Consider the following 15,095-nt stretch of genomic DNA (forward strand, 5'->3'; position numbering starts at 1 on the left):
GTTTCAATCGTTTTGAATTTTGTTTTGGAAGCACTTAAGTATATTTCTTGTTTTCATGTAGTTTTGTAAATTATTTACACTTTATCGTAGGGCATTATTACACATAAGGGATGTGACATATAATATGCTAGCACATATATAAGGCCGGGAGTCCGAATTTATTACGCTGCGGTGTTTTTTCAGTTTGTAAAAGGAAATACTGGTCAAGGTGAAAGGTGAAAGCCAATGGTATAGTGTGTGTGTGTGGAGTCAGGGCCAGTATATATGTACAGCTATTATATGCAGGCGAATGAAGGGGAGGCATGGGTCGTGGGCGGTGTTAGCATTTGGCTTACAATTAAAATTCAGTACGAGTCTAAAAGCTACGGCCGATGTGTGAGTCTGTTTGTTTTGGGTATGCAATGCTTATATATCTTATATATCTAAACACCTGAACAAAGGTGTGCGGCGTCTCCGAGTGTGCGCGTGCTGAGAGGCAGAGGTTCTTGCTATTTATTGTTGCTCCTCTATCTATATATCATCTAGTCCGGCAGGTCGATGCTGACGAAGGGCACCACCGGCTTGAGGATGTCGTTCTTGGCCCCCTTCTTGCTCTTCTTGTCGTGCTTGCCGAACTCGTGCAGCTGCTCGCTGGCCGCCATGCTGGTCGATGAGGAGGTGGCATTGGCATCCAGCGGCATGGACTGACCGGCATTGCTGTGCGTCTCCGGATGGTAGCTGATATTGCCGTACTCCTGCAGGAAGGGCATCGCGGACAGGAGGAACTGGCTGAAGGACTTGCGGATGCCGAACCACCACATGTTGCCGCCCTTGGCCGTGAAGCTGAGGATGATCAGGGCCAGAATGGAGACGAGCAGGGGCGAGAAGACCACGATGTAGGGGAACTTTAGCTCGCCGTCCAGCTTGTCGCAGATCACCACCTGTTGAAAAGGATGATGGTTAGCATTGCTCATAGCGAACTAGGCAAGAACTCACCTGAAAGCAGAGCAACGGGAGCACCGTGCAAATGTTTCCCACCGCCGCATTTAGCGCCGCCTTCTTCTGCTGCAGCGAGACCTCCGGTGTGCGCATCATGATGCCGCAGAAGATGATGTTGTACAGAACGCTGACCAAACTCAGGCAAATGACGATCCACATGGGCACAAAGACCACGTCCCAGTTCCAGTAGACAAAGCGATCCAGCTTCAGCGGCAGCGAGACGAACTGCAGCGCATTGACCGCCAGGAAGAGCTCCAGCTCGAAGGAGCGATCGTGCTTGACGGCCCACACGCAGGCGCCCACGCTGACCACCGAGCCGAAGATCAGCGGTATGAAGACCAGCACCCACAGGTGGCGGTCCGAGGTCAGCTTATCGCAGGCCAGCAGCTCGAACATCAGCAGGATGAGGTGGAGGGCCAGCGAGATGAGCATCGCCTTGAACTGCGTGTAGGCGTCGCCCTCGAGTCGATAGTGTGGATACCGGCACCAGACGATGGCGCCCACGATGGCGCCCAGAATGGCGGTGCACTTCCATATCCAAAGCGGTGTGAAGATCGCCCAGTAGGGCCAATCTGTGAAAAGAAGGCATTGGGTTAGATACTTTCGTGGCTACAGAAGTTTGAAGGCTATTGTTCTTGGACAAAAATTAACAGAAGATAAAGTTATTTCGCTATAAAAATGATATACTAGTTAATAAGCTAAGTTTATCCCTGTAAGATATAGTTTTCTATCTATAGAAATGGAATATACCAACATTTTTTGCTCTATAAACTATTGTATAACTGGAAATCTCTTAGGATAGCGATATATCTATGGGTAATTCACTAATTGAAGGATTATAACTGAACTGATATTAGTAGGTGATACTACTTTAAGCTGCAATCTGGTCTACAGAAGTTAGAAGGTTATTGTTCTGAAATATTTGGGATAATTCCTTGACAAAGACATAGTTATCTTGCAATCGAAGTGATAATAATTCATAAGTTAAGTTTATCCTTATAAAATATCATTTTCTGTCTATAGGAATGGAATATACCATCTATATGCTCTATAAACTATTGTATAACTGGACATCTGTTAGGATAGCGATATATTTATGGATAGCGATATATTCACACTTATAAGAAGTGATATTACTAGGTGATATTACTTTAAGAGGTAGTTCCCCTATAGATCCCTAGATCCCTTAGTTTTTTTCGGAATAAGAGGTAGTGTAGCTCCTAGAGACTAGAAAGACCATAGTATTGCCTTCTTGCTCGATGAGGTGGTGTCCTCCGAGCAGCCAGTACAGTACCCACCTATGAAGTTGTCCAGGCGCAAAGCGAAGAGCGTGACAAAGGTGAAGAGGCTGCAGTGGACGATGAATTTGCTGGAGGAGAAGATGGATGTTTAAAGGATTCGACGCCTCCTCAGCGGCGGAGCTACTCACCAGGGATTAAAGTCGCGGAACAGAGATTCCAGGTTCATGTTGCTGGCGCCACCATAGAGATGTGGACAATGGACAATGGCCACCGGACACTGGACACTGGACACTTGGTAACTGGACACTAGTTGCTCGTGGGCACTCGCCGCACTGCGTCTGCTCCTCGATCGCCGCGGGAACGGGGATCTGGCGGTGGCTTCTCTCGACTGGGGGGCAGCTGGTGCTCTGGGATCAGATCTTTGCCTCTTTATTTATTTTCCCTTTTCTTTGTTTTATTTACACACTTTTGACTGTCATTTTTTTTTTGGTTCGATTTGTGTGTGTGGTTTGGTACTACTAATTTATTAGTACCATTTCGTTGGCTAGTATTTTAATACTAGAATAATACCACTCAAATTGGTGTTTTCCAACACTGTAATTTAGTGTTGGCCAACTTTTTTGAGAGCTTTTTAAAATTGTTGATGTTTTTGATAGTTAATTTAGATTTTATTAACTAAAATACACATGCTTCCAAACGAGGTGAGTCTCTGAAATATAAAGGCAAAACCAGCATATATATCTGGTTACTAGATTTCGTGGTATCCTATGTTGTGGTGGCCTTATTTTGTGTTGAAAACTGTTAAAGACTTGCATTGTTTTGGTTAATTTCTAAGGATGTGCAGGAGGATCTGCTGCAGGATTCGGACTGCTGCGGCAATGGTTGCACCAACTGCATCCTGGACCACCGGCCACGGCCCAGCAAGCGCGTCCTGCTGGCCGGCAAACGCAACGTGATCCTGGGCTACACGAAGTTCCGCCTGTTGCGCCGGGAATCCAAATCCGATGGCCAGGTGCTCCTCCTGCACTTTGGCCACGCCGCCTCCGAGGAGAAGGAGGAGGAGGAGACGGAGACGGACGCCGTGCTAGACATCCCACCCGGCCATCATGTGATGCTGCGCGTCGGCTCCCTGCTGCGTCCCTATTCGCCCTACTGGAGCGACTTCCTGGCCAGGGAGTTCCGCATCCTGGTGAAGCTGCAGCCGGATGGCGCCATGTCCCGTCACCTCTCCGCCGTGCGGCCCAACGATCTGCTCGAGTTCCGCGGACCCATCGGCCAGTACGCGCATGATCCGCTGGAGGCCAAGTGCCTGTTTATTCTCGCCCAGGGCGTGGCCATTGCGCCCACCATGCCGCTGGTTCGCCAGGTGCTGGAGAACGAGGAGGACATGAGCCGGGTGTGGCACCTGGTCTGCGCCCGCGACCTGCAGCACGTCCACTTCCGCGAGGAGCTGCTCGAGTTTGCCCAGTTCTGGAACTACCGCAGCTGCCTCTACCTGCCGCATCAGCAGTGCGAGGCGGAGGCTTGCCAGGATCAGGATCAGGATCAGGTTGGGTGCCTCCACTTCCGCCGCAGCCTGCGCTACAAGGAGGCGGCCCGGGTGGCCCGCCTGGATGCCTCCGAGCTTGCCAGCCACCTGAATCCCTCCATTCCCGGCCAGCGCGTCCTCATCGTCGCCGGAGACGCCAGCTTCCAGAGGACCATGGCCCAATTGGCCAGCCATTCCCTGGCCGTGGATCCGGCCAGCGTTTATTTGCTGTAAATGTAAGTGTCTCGCGTTATTTTAAATATTCACAAAATTAATTTCAGCATGTTTTTGGTTCATTTTAGCAATATTTGTTTGTTAACTTCGTTTTTAAAGCAAAATACCTTTTAAATGTTAAATTAATCATTTATGGTTTAGTTGTAATGTTTTTCTTTTCCTTAAGTTTAAGGTTAAGGTTATTTTAAACTGAAATTTCTGGTTAAATTTATTTTTAATTCACATTTAAGGTTAATCAAGGTTTATTTTACCATTATTTGTTTGTTAAATTCGTTTTTAAAGTGAAATATCTTTTAAATGTTATTTTAATCATTTATGCTTTAATTGTTATGTTTTTCTTTGCCTTAAGTTTAAGGTTAAGGTTATTTTAAACTGCACTTGCTGGTTAAATTTATTTTTAATTAAGATTTAAGGGTAATTAAGGTTTATTTTAGCACAATTTACTTGTTAAATTCGTTTTTAAAGTGAAATACCTCGTACATGTTATATTAATCATTTATGGTCTAGTTGTTATGTTTTTCTTTGCCTTAGGGTTATTTTAAACTGCACTTGTTGGTTAAAATTATGATAAGGATTCACTTATTGACTTACTTTGCTCCTTTTCTATAATAAAAAGCTCATATCCTGACTGATTAAAGTAGCATTTTCAAGTTATATTCTCCCCGTACTCCAAATTTAAAGAGATCTTCTTTAACATCTTCAAGAACTCGATGGAATAATAAAATACAAACAAGATCAGCTAGTTCATAACTTTCTAATACTGTTCTCCTCGCCGGATAACTTTTTATTAAGACAAAAAAAGTATAAATACTCAAGATTTGCTTTAAAATGTACACATATCATAGGTTTGTCTTGGGCCAAGCGGCCTGGGCATTGAGCAGCAGGTTGTCGTTCTTCTCCGGCGTTTCCGGCGTCGGCGGCCCCAACAGGTGGGCATATTTGGCCAGGTACGGAGTCAGCAGCTCCATGGGCAGCGGGAAGATGATCGTCGAGTTCTTCTCCGCCGAGATGCTGCTCAGGGTCTGCAGGTAGCGCAGCTGCAGGGCCGAGGGACTGGAGGAGATGACATCGGAGGCCTCCTTGAGGGCAGTGGCCGACTTCTTCTCGCCCTCGGCGGCGATCACCTTGGCGCGGGCATCGCGGGCGGCCTCCGCCTCGGCGGCCATGGCGCGCTGCATGGAAACGGGCAGGGAGACGTCCTTGCTGTAAAAAGTCGAGGATCAGGATCGTTTCTAGAAACTAGAGAGCCACTTACATCTCCACACGCTCCACCATGACGCCCCAGGGCTCGGTGGCCTCGTCCAAGGTGGCCTGCATGGTGTGGGCGAGGATCTCGCGCTCGGTCAGCAGCTCGGAGAGATTGCGGGTGCCCACGATGTTGCGCAGCGTGGTGGCCGCCAGCAGGCGGGTGGACAGGCTGTAGTCCTCCACCTGGACGACCGCGTAGAGGGGATCGCTGATGCGATAGTAGACCACCGCGTCCACGGTGACCGTCACCGAGTCCTTCGTCAGCATCTCCTGCTGCGGCACATTGAAGGTGACCGTGCGCAGGTCCACCTTGCGGTACTCGTCGATGCACGGCAGGATGAAGAACATGCCGGGACCGCGCGCCCCGCCGCTCAGCCTGCCCAGGCGGAAGATGATCGCCCGCTCGTACTCGGCCACCACCTTGAAGCAGATGAAGATGGCGATCGGCGAGGTGATGATGAAGATCAGCACGGAGAAGAAGGTGACCACCCACTCCATGATGCCCTTGGGCTCGTTCTCGGCTGCAAAACATAAAACATACGAATGTGGTGAAATAATCTTCATGATCAGCGGTTCCGATGCCTTCCGCTAGGTGGCGCCGTCGCTTTAGTAAGTTTCTTAATTTATTATATATATATTATGCCACAAGGAGACCTAAGATAGGGCCACTTCCTCCGGTTTACCAAGTGGAGGCTCAAGTACTTTCCAATTTCGCAATTCCGGGAAGTCAAAGCTACTTGAGTAAAGCTAATCTATATTTCATTGAGCAATACCCTAGTAAACACTTTAAAATTATAATACTAAATTGTTTTTTTTTTGTAACAAAGGGTAAACATTTAACCAATTAAGTGAAAGCTGTAAACAGAGGTATAAAGATAGGCGCAAACAAAGAAATCATTTAAAAACAGAAAAAGAACCGGATAAATGCTAATAAATTCATGCCGGATAAATAAGCAATTTCTTATCTACGAAATCAACAGGTATAAATTCCTCTGATTAAAAATTGAATTCAATTTGGTTGATATAAGGCTATGCCTCAATAAAAGCTACAAACTGTTAGGTGTTAGGAATTAATGAGGATAAAGTGGGATAACGATAAGGTCTAAATGGCTATTCTGTAAAAAAAAAATGCGATAAAAACAGCATATCGGGCATGATAAATTTATATTCATAGATCTCCTATCTGGTAATAATTATAATAATATATTTAGGTTGCTCAGGTTTATTGATTTACGATTTTGCATGTCTGAAACATTCGTGGATGCAATTTGTAAAGCCACCGGAATGAAGAAAACTTCTCACGCGATCAATTTCAAACCGTAATCTAATCGAAAACAGCGATTCCAAGAAATTATCGAGCTAAAACGAGTATCTCTTATCAATCGATTTGAGGTGATTAAAGTTTTAAAGTAAATAAAGTCCAACGCGAGGAGAAATATAAAAAAAAATCAAAGAACCTTTTAGCTACATGAATGTATTAATATATATTATGTATCCTATATTTTTCAGTCTTACACGTCTTGAAGCCGCGGTACTGCTGAGCTGTTCCGGGAACCCGGGCAGGTTCCTCCGGCGCCATTCCACCGGCACCCATGTTGACCATGTAGGCCGTGGAGCTGGTCGGACCGGAGTTTCGCATGTCCTCGTAGTTGGCGTACTGCGGCTCAGCCATCTGGATTCTGGATCTTCTCTGTGGTTCCACTCCGGTCAGCTATGCACTCCGAACTGTGGCGGGCAGTGCCGCCGAACCGAACCGAATGTCCAAAAGCATTCAGCACACGTGATAAGAAGAGCGGCCAGTTCGCTCAGATACGAAATATCGCATTGGCTTTATCGCCCCGCTGAGCTTCCGAGCGGCTCAAAAGCGATTTCACATTGAGAAAAAAAATCGCCAATAAATCCAGAAAGATTCTATTTCTAAGGTACTCCACCTTCATCATTATTTTTTATATTATTTAATTAAATTTAATTTATTATTTAAGTATTTTGTAGTTTTCTAATTACTGTTATATTTTTTGTTTTTATAGTTATACAGTTTTTTATGCTTTTATTATTATTATTTTTATATTATTATTTTATTTTATTGTTATAATTAATTGAACTTATATGTATTGCGATTTTAAGTTATCTTTGACTTTATTATTTTATTATACTAAACATATTTAAAGAATAATCTTTAATCTAGCACTTGTAAACCGAAAATGATCTTTCAATATAATATTACAATTTAATTTAATTTAAGTAACACACTTAATTATTCAGTGTAATTTAATCTAGGGGAAAACCAAAAGAACCCCCCATTGAGACTGGCTTTGTAAATCAAGCGATGATTCACTTTTGATCTGAAAGAAAACCCGACTATTCCGGCCATCGATCGATGAGAGCTTTTCTTATCAGTGCGAAGAAAAGAATATTCAACTCTTAATCAATTTGTAATCTCTGGGCCAGCGAATAAAGACGTTCTTTTTGCTCACGAGTCAAAAGGTTAACCGATTGAATCGAGTGACTCAGACGACTCTTAAGTACTTATCTTTCACTTTCATATGAGCACTATGCAAATCTGAGGCGTTTGTGCCATTTAGATAAGCTTGGAATTTTTAATAAGGGGAAAAACCGAAAAACGAATATTTCTTTTTGATATATTAAATGTTTTTATTTGGTCCAATTGTCTATTAAATGAGTTGGCAATTTAGATCTTAACATACAACAAAAATACATTTTAATATTGGTTATTTTAAAATTAACATATCTTATTATTATTTTATTTTTTATAGATTTATAAAGGACAAAAAAAAACACGAAATCATGGCTTCCTTGGGAGGCTGAAGCATGGAATATCAGCAGATATTTTACATTTAGAAGGATTATTCAAGAACCAAAAGGAAATTCCTATGGTTACACATTTTCCGGGCATTTCCCGGCTGTCTGCCGCTGCTGCTGCCGTCGTCGTCGCTCAACTACAGCAAGATGCCAACGATGTCGTCATCATCTGCAGACCGACGCTGCTCCTGCTGTCGCCGCAGCTCGCAGCGATGCAGTGCCTCCAAATATGGCTGCAGCACCGACATCGAGCGTCACTGGTGGTGCTGATGCTGGTGCCGATGGAGCGGCGTGGCCGGAGCAGGAGGATGTTGCTGATGTTGCTGGTGTTGCTGCTGATGTTGCTGCTGCTGCTGCTGGTGTTGCTGCTGCTGCGAGTAGGCGTGGGTGTTCAGGAAGGGCGTGAGCAGCTCCATGGGCAGCGGAAAGATAATGGTCGAGTTCTTCTCGGTGGAAATGCTGCTCAGGGTTTGCAGGTAACGCAACTGAAGTGATATTAAATGGGAATAATATTTATTATTTATATTAATTACAGGTTAATCCACTAAAAACTCACCTGCAAGGCGGAAGGACTGGCCGAGATGATCTCGGAGGCTTCGCGCAGCGCTCTCGACGACTTCATCTCGCCCTCGGCGGCAATCACCTTGGCCCGCGCCTCCCGCGCCGCCTCCGCCTCGGCGGCCATCGCCCGCTGGAGGGCAGTTGGCAACGAGACGTCCTTGCTGCAAGAGAGATCATGGGATAAAGGCTTCTCTACCACGAGTGAGCACTCACATCTCCACACGCTCCACCTTAACGCCCCAGGGATCGGTGGCCTCGTCCAGGGACATCTGCATGGTGTGCGAGATGGTTTCGCGTTCGGTTAGCAGCTCGGAGAGATTCCGTGTGCCCAGCACATTGCGCAGCGTGGTGGCCGCCAGGAGACTCGTCGAATGACTGTAGTTGTACACCTGGATGACCGCCTTCAGGGGATCACTGATGCGATAGTAGACCACCGCGTCCACGGTGACCGTAACCGAGTCCTTCGAGAGCACCTCCTGCGGCGGCACATCGAACGAAACGGTTCGCAGGTCCACCGGATAGTAGTCGTCCACGCAGGGCAGCACAAAGAAGACTCCGGGGCCACGGGCTCCGCCGCTGCGCAGGCGACCCATGCGGAAGATCACTGCCCGCTCGTACTCGGACACCACCTTGAAGCAGATGAACACCGAGATGGGAAAGGTGAGCACCATGATCAGCACGGAGACCACCGTGGCCAGGATCTCCACGCAGCCCATGTCATCGTTTTCGGCTGTCGAAAAAGAGGGTTAAATATTTGATTAGGAATAGCTCTCATTTATTTTTGCCATGTCCTGAAGAATTCGCGGTTTAACTATTTAATTGGGAATATTTTAAAGTATATCCCATAGTTTCCCCTTTTCCTCTCAATCATTTTTAACAAATCCGGAAGAATTCGAAGAATTTTAAAAAGGAATATTTTAAGGGCCCTCAAGCTCAAATTCCTTTTTGCCATATCCTAAAGAATTCGCGGTTTAAATTTGATTGGGAGTATTTTAAAGTATATTCCATAGTTTCCCCTCAACCTCTCAATCATTTTTAACAAATCCTAAAGAATTCGCGGTTTAAATTTGAATAGTAATTAGAATTTAAAGGCTATCGCCTAGATTCTCCTTTACCTCTCACTCATTTTTAACATATCCTAAAGAATTCGCGTACTTTTTAAAACATTTTAAAGAGGTTTACTATTTCGTTTGGTTTATGAAGAGCTTAGGTCCCATCTTCAGACTGACCTACTGATTTATTTTCCAAATTACTTCTTTTATTATCCTTTCTCAAATACTCTTCTTTGTTTATTTATTTATTATGAAAAGTGGTCTTCGGTGTTTCAATTGCACCAGCATTTTCCACGCTTCTGTTTCGGGGCAATTAACTTGTACAAATTGCTTTTGATCTAGTACAAATGCCATAAATTCCATAAATATCCACGAATGGTTGCCTTGGATCGGTTGGTCCGAGCACTTTTTATGCTTGACTAACTATGTACATGGTGTTTTGGGGATTTTTGTTTATGAGTTCAGCACGCGGCCTGTGTTTGTGAATATGATCTCTGATTTCTGTTTGGCTTTCTTCCTTATTTTTGTTTTTTGTTTGGCTCTCTGGAACCATGTATTTATTTCCAGAGGTGGCCATGTTTACGTCCACGGCTGGGTGTTGAGTATTCCGCAGCTCTGTTTATCTTTCGAGTTTCGACAATGCGATTTATATCACGGCGATACGTACGATTACGTACCGGTGCGTTCTATAATCTCTATTTATTTTCATATGTCGGCGCACAGTTTATATTGCATACTTCATAGGTGGTCGATCGATGGATCGTTGCGATGCGATGCGATACGATTCGATGGGAATATGTGGGCCGAACCAGCGCAGATTCATCTCTTTGGTTTTGCTCAATGAAATTACCCGATCGCCTCACCTCGCGTCTTCATTATGATTCTGTATTTTATATCGCATTAATCGCACATTTGCCCGATTTATGAATTATGAATTATTCTCGGGGCACTAGAGCTTTGTGAGGTCATTGTGTGTGGTATCATGTGAAAAACTATTTGTATCTGCCAGTCAATGTGCGTGTATTTTTATGAGCTAAACAAAAGCGCCAAGCGAATAATTTGGCTATGTGCATCTGGAGATCCGGTCCAGAAATCAAGGAACTGTTGCCCCGAATACATATGTGATTTATTTTTATGTTGTTAGAAAATATTTTATGTTTTCCCAAGTCAACAGTAGTAGATCCTAATTATCTTATTACTTGATTAAATGAAGTTGAATATTTTCTTGTATAATTTAAACTTCAATAACATTACTTTATATCTATATTATTTATCTGATTAGAATAATTAACTAATATTAATATCTTACCCAAGACATCATGTAATAATTAATTCGAATTGCTATTTAAATCCCACGAATAATATTAATTTAAAAAAAACCTCGCTTAAGAAAGGGCTAAGAATTCTTATATATTTTTAGTCAAATTACAAATTATATTATAATTAATTTGAATTATTATTTAAATCCCACGAATAATATTAAATTAAAAAAAAGCATCGCTTAAGAAAGGGCTAAGAATTCGTAAACATTTTCAGTCACTTCCAAACCGTTTCCATTTTTAAAAATATTTTTTAAGCTAAATATCCCATTGGCACTTTAATTCTAACTTCAGAACCCCTATATCTTACAGGTCTTGAGTCCCTGATAGGGCAGCGATGTGGACGGCGGTATGTGGACCGCATGCTGCGAGGACTGGTGAGGCTGCGGAGTGAGCGGGAAGGTCTCCGTCGAGGAGGAGGCCTGGATTCCACCCGATCCCGGCGATCCGATGTTCAGGCGGGCGCGATGCTGATGCGGCGAGGCAGGATGCATTTCGAAGGGAAGGAGAGGCGTTCGCGAGGAATCGAATCAAATCGAACCGATTACAAATCCACGGCTAATCCAACGGAAACTGATTCGGAATCGATCGAGAACTGCACGCGTCCAGCACACGTTTCCAAATGAGCACGCCAAGAATCAAGAACGCCAAACGCAGAGCCAAAGACAGGAAATATCAAACTATTGTACATATTGCTCAATGTTTCGACTAGGAGATACCATATACCATGGATATACTATGTAAACTTAAGATTTCTATTCCTGAGAGTCTACAAAGACCATACTTTTTTTGAAAATTCATGCAAATATTTATTACTCATACGTAGAGTTGGATTTTATTACTATTATTATTATTCTCTTTCTCAAAGAAAATTCTTAAATTCATATAAAAAAAAAATATTTCGGTGTTCTTAACTGACTAAAATATTTAAATCAATAAATAATGAAGTAATAAATTATAACCAAAGTTTCCCCAATATTACAATTCTATTATGCTCTAACATTTAATATTTTTATATTTATATTTTGTTAAATATCTTTAGCTTCTTTTGTGGTTACTTTCTAAACCTATAAAATATTCATTGTAAATTAAAAAAGCAGCACATACCCTAGATCCAATAGTTTAATGGGTATTATTAACTGTATCCTAGACAGAGGTGAAAACAGCGGCAGCGGCAATCGCTTGGCTCATTTCACACATTCTCGTGGCCGAGCGATTTTCTCGCTTTTCCGAATTTCCCTTCAAGCAAGGCACAAACACACACAGGCACACGCACCCCGAATGGATCGTTTTGTTGGTAATTTAGTTCTTTTTGTTTAAATTATTGAAACGAGCTACGAACAACTTCGCAGATGGAGATCATTTATAAACCACTTCATTGGGAGCATTCTTGTTTTCGGATGGGATGCCTGTGGGGAGGTGGGTGCCTCTGCATATAAAGAGAGACTCCTCGTTCCTCATTTGTCTAAATCAAGACGCGAGGAGCAGGCGCTGGTGATCTATTATCGCCAAAGGTCAGAATTCCAGCAAAAGACGGACAACAATGGGGCCTCTGAAAAAACACCTAGGGATTGGGGCTCCTGGGATTGGGCACATAAAGCATAAATGATGACATTAATGGGTTAACCACAAGATTTACGGCAACCAATTTAAATAAACAATAAATTATGGAGCTTTTTTTTACCAAATATTTGGAAATGGTTTTCCGAATATGTTTGAGATTCCCTAGTGATATAAATCGCTAGGTAATTAAATAATATCTATTTCTACCGAAGTCGAATTTGTTTTTATTTGTTTCTTGGAAAATAATACCTAATATTTATATTATTCACATAAATATTTTTTGCAATTTCTGGGAAGCGACCCCTTTCCTTTATGATACTAAAACCTAATCCTTTGTTTATACTTTTCTCACACCGATTTGTGATATATATTTATGATGATAATAATAATAATGGCAATAACAATATAACAAATAATGTCATATAATGAAATTTCCTATAATATTGAGTCATTTCAAATGGAATATAGATATTAATTATATATGGTATTCCATTTCAAATGTCTAAATACTATTGAGACGTAGAAAACAAAATAAAACAACAAAGTCGGATGCAGAAATATTATAATCAACGGGCAGAAATTCCCAAGAAGTCGATGCAATTTGCATGGCTGGCAAAGATTACGAGTCAAATATAATATGTTGAATCAGCAATTTGTGCTTAACTTTTCTGGAGAAAAATGTATACATATATAAGTACTCCCCAAGGCTGTTTAAAATTCAATTTGACTGCCTTTCGCTTTATTGAAATTGTTACGTTGATAACAACAAGAAATATATGTGTATACACTATATATATATATCGTAATGCAATAAATGTTGCTTGTTTCAGGCCGATTGCTTGTGATTTTTGGTTTCTGCTGCTTTTCTTGAGTGAGTGTTGCGTTACTTGTGTGTGTTGCGCAAAGTAAATGCGGAGAACTATGCATCTCGCTAGCTTCGGAGATGGAGAATATCTGAATATTTGAATATCGTGTGTAAAGGTATATCATATATAGTATATTATATATAGAGCTGGTTCGTAAGGCACATTACGGCTAGATTGTGGATTCAATGGGTGTGATTGCTAATTGCGCTGATGATGCTTTTCTCTGAGGTTGCTTTTGCTTCGTCTGATGTCCGATTCCAATATACAGCGAACTGGTGTACAGAGTCTTAAGTAGATAGGATATACAGGATACATATATATTAATATATAGGTGTCGGTATCAATTTGATTGGTAACAAATGCTTGGTAATAGATCCAAAATGCTTAAACGTAAAAGCCCGCTCGAATTTAGCGTAGAAAATCAGTTGGTTTAAATTCAATTTGGCCGCTCGGAAGGCTAGCGAATAATCCCCTATTCTCCTCCTCCTAATTGACTGAGCAATATCATCATATGCGGATCGATCTTGCATTGAATGCAAGCGAATCCCTTCTTAAACAACTAATAATCATCATCATCATCATCATCATCCCAGGGCGCTGGAGGTGGAGGAGGTCTTCGCCCGCCTTCGTCAGTCGTTGTACATGCCGTCCACGAGGAAGTCCATGCGGCGGTAGTGCCTGGTGCTCCACATGTCGCGGAAGCGTCGGTACATGATGGTCACCACGCCGATGGCCAGCGGCACGGTCAGCAGCACGGTGACAATGGGCACCACATAGCCGTTGTCGCCGCGATCGGCCAGATTGCTGCTCCCGGTCAGGCCCTGCACAATGGGCTCCGGTGGCGCAGCAATGGCGGGCAGCTCCTGTGTGCCGTTCTTCTCGGGGCTCTTCTCCAGCTCCTGCTTGTCAACCTCCGTGCTCTTGACCACCGCCGGTTTCATGGGCTTCGGTGTGGTGGTGGTTGTGGTGGTAGTAGTTGAAGTGGTGGTGGTGGTGCTGGAGGAGGAAGAGGAGGAGGAAGTCCTGGTGACATCCTTCAGCGACTGGCCTTCGGTGACTATGGGTGATCCCACAGCTGGCTTGGCAGTAGTGGTGGTGGTACTGGTGGTGGTGCTGGTGGTGGTGGTCGTGGTAGAAGAAGAAGACGTGGCGGCGGAGGAGGAGGAAGTGGCCACTGGTGCGGAGGACGAAGGCAAACCCGTGTCCGTGCGGTTCCTTTTCTTGCCCGGAGCCTCCGCCGTGCTGGTATGGTTGTCCTTTTTGTCCGCCAGCGGAGCAACCGTAGCAACCGGTGATCCTGATCCCGATCCTGGAGATTTCGATCCTGGAGATTCCGATCCTGAAGATTTCGATCCTGGAGCCAGTGCAACAGTGGCAGTGGCGTTGCCCGCCGGCACGGTCGCCGCCGCGGGGTCCTTGTTCTGCTGGCCGGCCACCAGGAGCAGGCCGCTCAGCAGCCACAGCAAATGGAGCAGCTTCATTGTCGCCTTCGACGCTTGAATTATTCCCAATTCTTTGTAAGAAACGAGAAATTCCTATGAGAATGAATAAATAGCCAACCTATCGATAAATTTTGGTATTTGATATAGGTATATGTAAATGGTCTCGCTAAAATGTGCATCGGCTAACTTAGCGAGTACACCTTCCTCAGGATTATACTTTTTGTAAAAAAAAATTAAAAATAA

At 43.6% G+C, this 15,095-nt stretch overlaps 5 protein-coding genes across 8 annotated transcripts; 1 reads left to right on the forward strand and 4 right to left on the reverse strand.

Annotated features, from left to right (window-relative positions):
* Nucleotides 1-10: 10 nt before the first annotated feature.
* On the reverse strand, nucleotides 11-2,746 carry LOC108058178 (transmembrane protein 185B). The gene is made up of 4 exons (XM_017142765.3): nucleotides 2,408-2,746; nucleotides 2,277-2,347; nucleotides 976-1,550; nucleotides 11-920 (listed from the first exon to the last, which is right to left on the reverse strand). The coding sequence occupies exons 1-4, from the start codon at nucleotides 2,443-2,445 to the stop codon at nucleotides 522-524; spliced, it is 1,083 nt and encodes a 360-aa protein (XP_016998254.1). The 5' UTR covers nucleotides 2,446-2,746; the 3' UTR covers nucleotides 11-521.
* Nucleotides 2,747-2,819: 73 nt separating this feature from the next.
* On the forward strand, nucleotides 2,820-11,379 carry LOC108058194 (NADH-cytochrome b5 reductase-like). 3 transcript variants are annotated; one of them, XM_070218955.1, is made up of 3 exons: nucleotides 2,820-2,920; nucleotides 3,055-3,983; nucleotides 11,294-11,379. In XM_070218955.1, the coding sequence occupies exons 1-2, from the start codon at nucleotides 2,906-2,908 to the stop codon at nucleotides 3,979-3,981; spliced, it is 942 nt and encodes a 313-aa protein (XP_070075056.1). In that variant the 5' UTR covers nucleotides 2,820-2,905; the 3' UTR covers nucleotides 3,982-3,983; nucleotides 11,294-11,379. The 3 variants fall into 3 exon arrangements, with proteins under 3 accessions (XP_070075056.1, XP_070075054.1, XP_070075055.1); XM_070218953.1 differs by lacking the exon at nucleotides 11,294-11,379 and adding an exon at nucleotides 8,004-8,141; XM_070218954.1 differs by lacking the exon at nucleotides 11,294-11,379 and adding an exon at nucleotides 4,050-4,618.
* On the reverse strand, nucleotides 4,742-6,965 carry Mec2. Its single transcript, XM_017142786.3, has 3 exons — nucleotides 6,745-6,965; nucleotides 5,237-5,750; nucleotides 4,742-5,184 (listed from the first exon to the last, which is right to left on the reverse strand). Exons 1-3 carry the CDS (start codon nucleotides 6,899-6,901, stop codon nucleotides 4,821-4,823), a joined length of 1,035 nt encoding a protein of 344 aa, XP_016998275.2. The 5' UTR covers nucleotides 6,902-6,965; the 3' UTR covers nucleotides 4,742-4,820.
* LOC108058150 (band 7 protein AGAP004871) lies at nucleotides 8,304-11,475 on the reverse strand. Of its 2 annotated transcripts, none has more exons than XM_017142704.3 (4): nucleotides 11,292-11,475; nucleotides 8,824-9,340; nucleotides 8,606-8,771; nucleotides 8,304-8,534 (listed from the first exon to the last, which is right to left on the reverse strand). In XM_017142704.3, exons 1-4 carry the CDS (start codon nucleotides 11,473-11,475, stop codon nucleotides 8,304-8,306), a joined length of 1,098 nt encoding a protein of 365 aa, XP_016998193.2. The 2 variants fall into 2 exon arrangements, with proteins under 2 accessions (XP_016998193.2, XP_070075053.1); XM_070218952.1 differs by lacking the exon at nucleotides 11,292-11,475 and adding an exon at nucleotides 9,840-9,964.
* A 1,779-nt stretch (nucleotides 11,476-13,254) lies between these two features.
* Nucleotides 13,255-14,967, reverse strand: LOC108058198 (spore coat protein SP96). The gene has a single exon (XM_017142792.3). The coding sequence runs from the start codon at nucleotides 14,889-14,891 to the stop codon at nucleotides 14,040-14,042; it is 852 nt and encodes a 283-aa protein (XP_016998281.2). The 5' UTR covers nucleotides 14,892-14,967; the 3' UTR covers nucleotides 13,255-14,039.
* Between the last annotated feature and the right edge of the window lie 128 nt (nucleotides 14,968-15,095).

The sequence above is a fragment of the Drosophila takahashii genome, chromosome X (assembly GCF_030179915.1).
Source record: "Drosophila takahashii strain IR98-3 E-12201 chromosome X, DtakHiC1v2, whole genome shotgun sequence".
NCBI classification, from domain to species: domain Eukaryota; kingdom Metazoa; phylum Arthropoda; class Insecta; order Diptera; family Drosophilidae; genus Drosophila; species Drosophila takahashii.

Bases quoted from the DNA above. Each gene is read 5' to 3' on its own strand.
- LOC108058178 (XM_017142765.3), bottom strand. From the start codon at position 2,445: ATGAACCTGGAATCTCTGTTCCGCGACTTTAATCCCTG. The intron at 1,551-2,276 runs GTGGGTACTGTA...TTCTTTTCACAG, and splicing joins GCGCCTGGACAACTTCATAG to ATTGGCCCTACTGGGCGATC. The intron at 921-975 runs GTGAGTTCTTGC...CCTTTTCAACAG, and splicing joins TCCCGTTGCTCTGCTTTCAG to GTGGTGATCTGCGACAAGCT.
- Mec2 (XM_017142786.3), bottom strand. From the start codon at position 6,901: ATGGCTGAGCCGCAGTACGCCAACTACGAGGACATGCGAAACTCCGGT. The intron at 5,751-6,744 runs GTAAGACTGAAA...TATGTTTTGCAG, and splicing joins GTACCGCGGCTTCAAGACGT to CCGAGAACGAGCCCAAGGGC. The intron at 5,185-5,236 runs GTAAGTGGCTCT...GACTTTTTACAG, and splicing joins ATGGTGGAGCGTGTGGAGAT to CAAGGACGTCTCCCTGCCCG.
- LOC108058150 (XM_017142704.3), bottom strand. From the start codon at position 11,475: ATGCATCCTGCCTCGCCGCATCAGCATCGCGCCCGCCTGAACATCGGA. The intron at 9,341-11,291 runs GTAAGATATAGG...CTTTTTCGACAG, and splicing joins CTATCAGGGACTCAAGACCT to CCGAAAACGATGACATGGGC. The intron at 8,535-8,605 runs GTGAGTTTTTAG...ATATCACTTCAG, and splicing joins CCAGTCCTTCCGCCTTGCAG to TTGCGTTACCTGCAAACCCT.
- LOC108058198 (XM_017142792.3), bottom strand. From the start codon at position 14,891: ATGAAGCTGCTCCATTTGCTGTGGCTGCTGAGCGGCCTGCTCCTGGTG.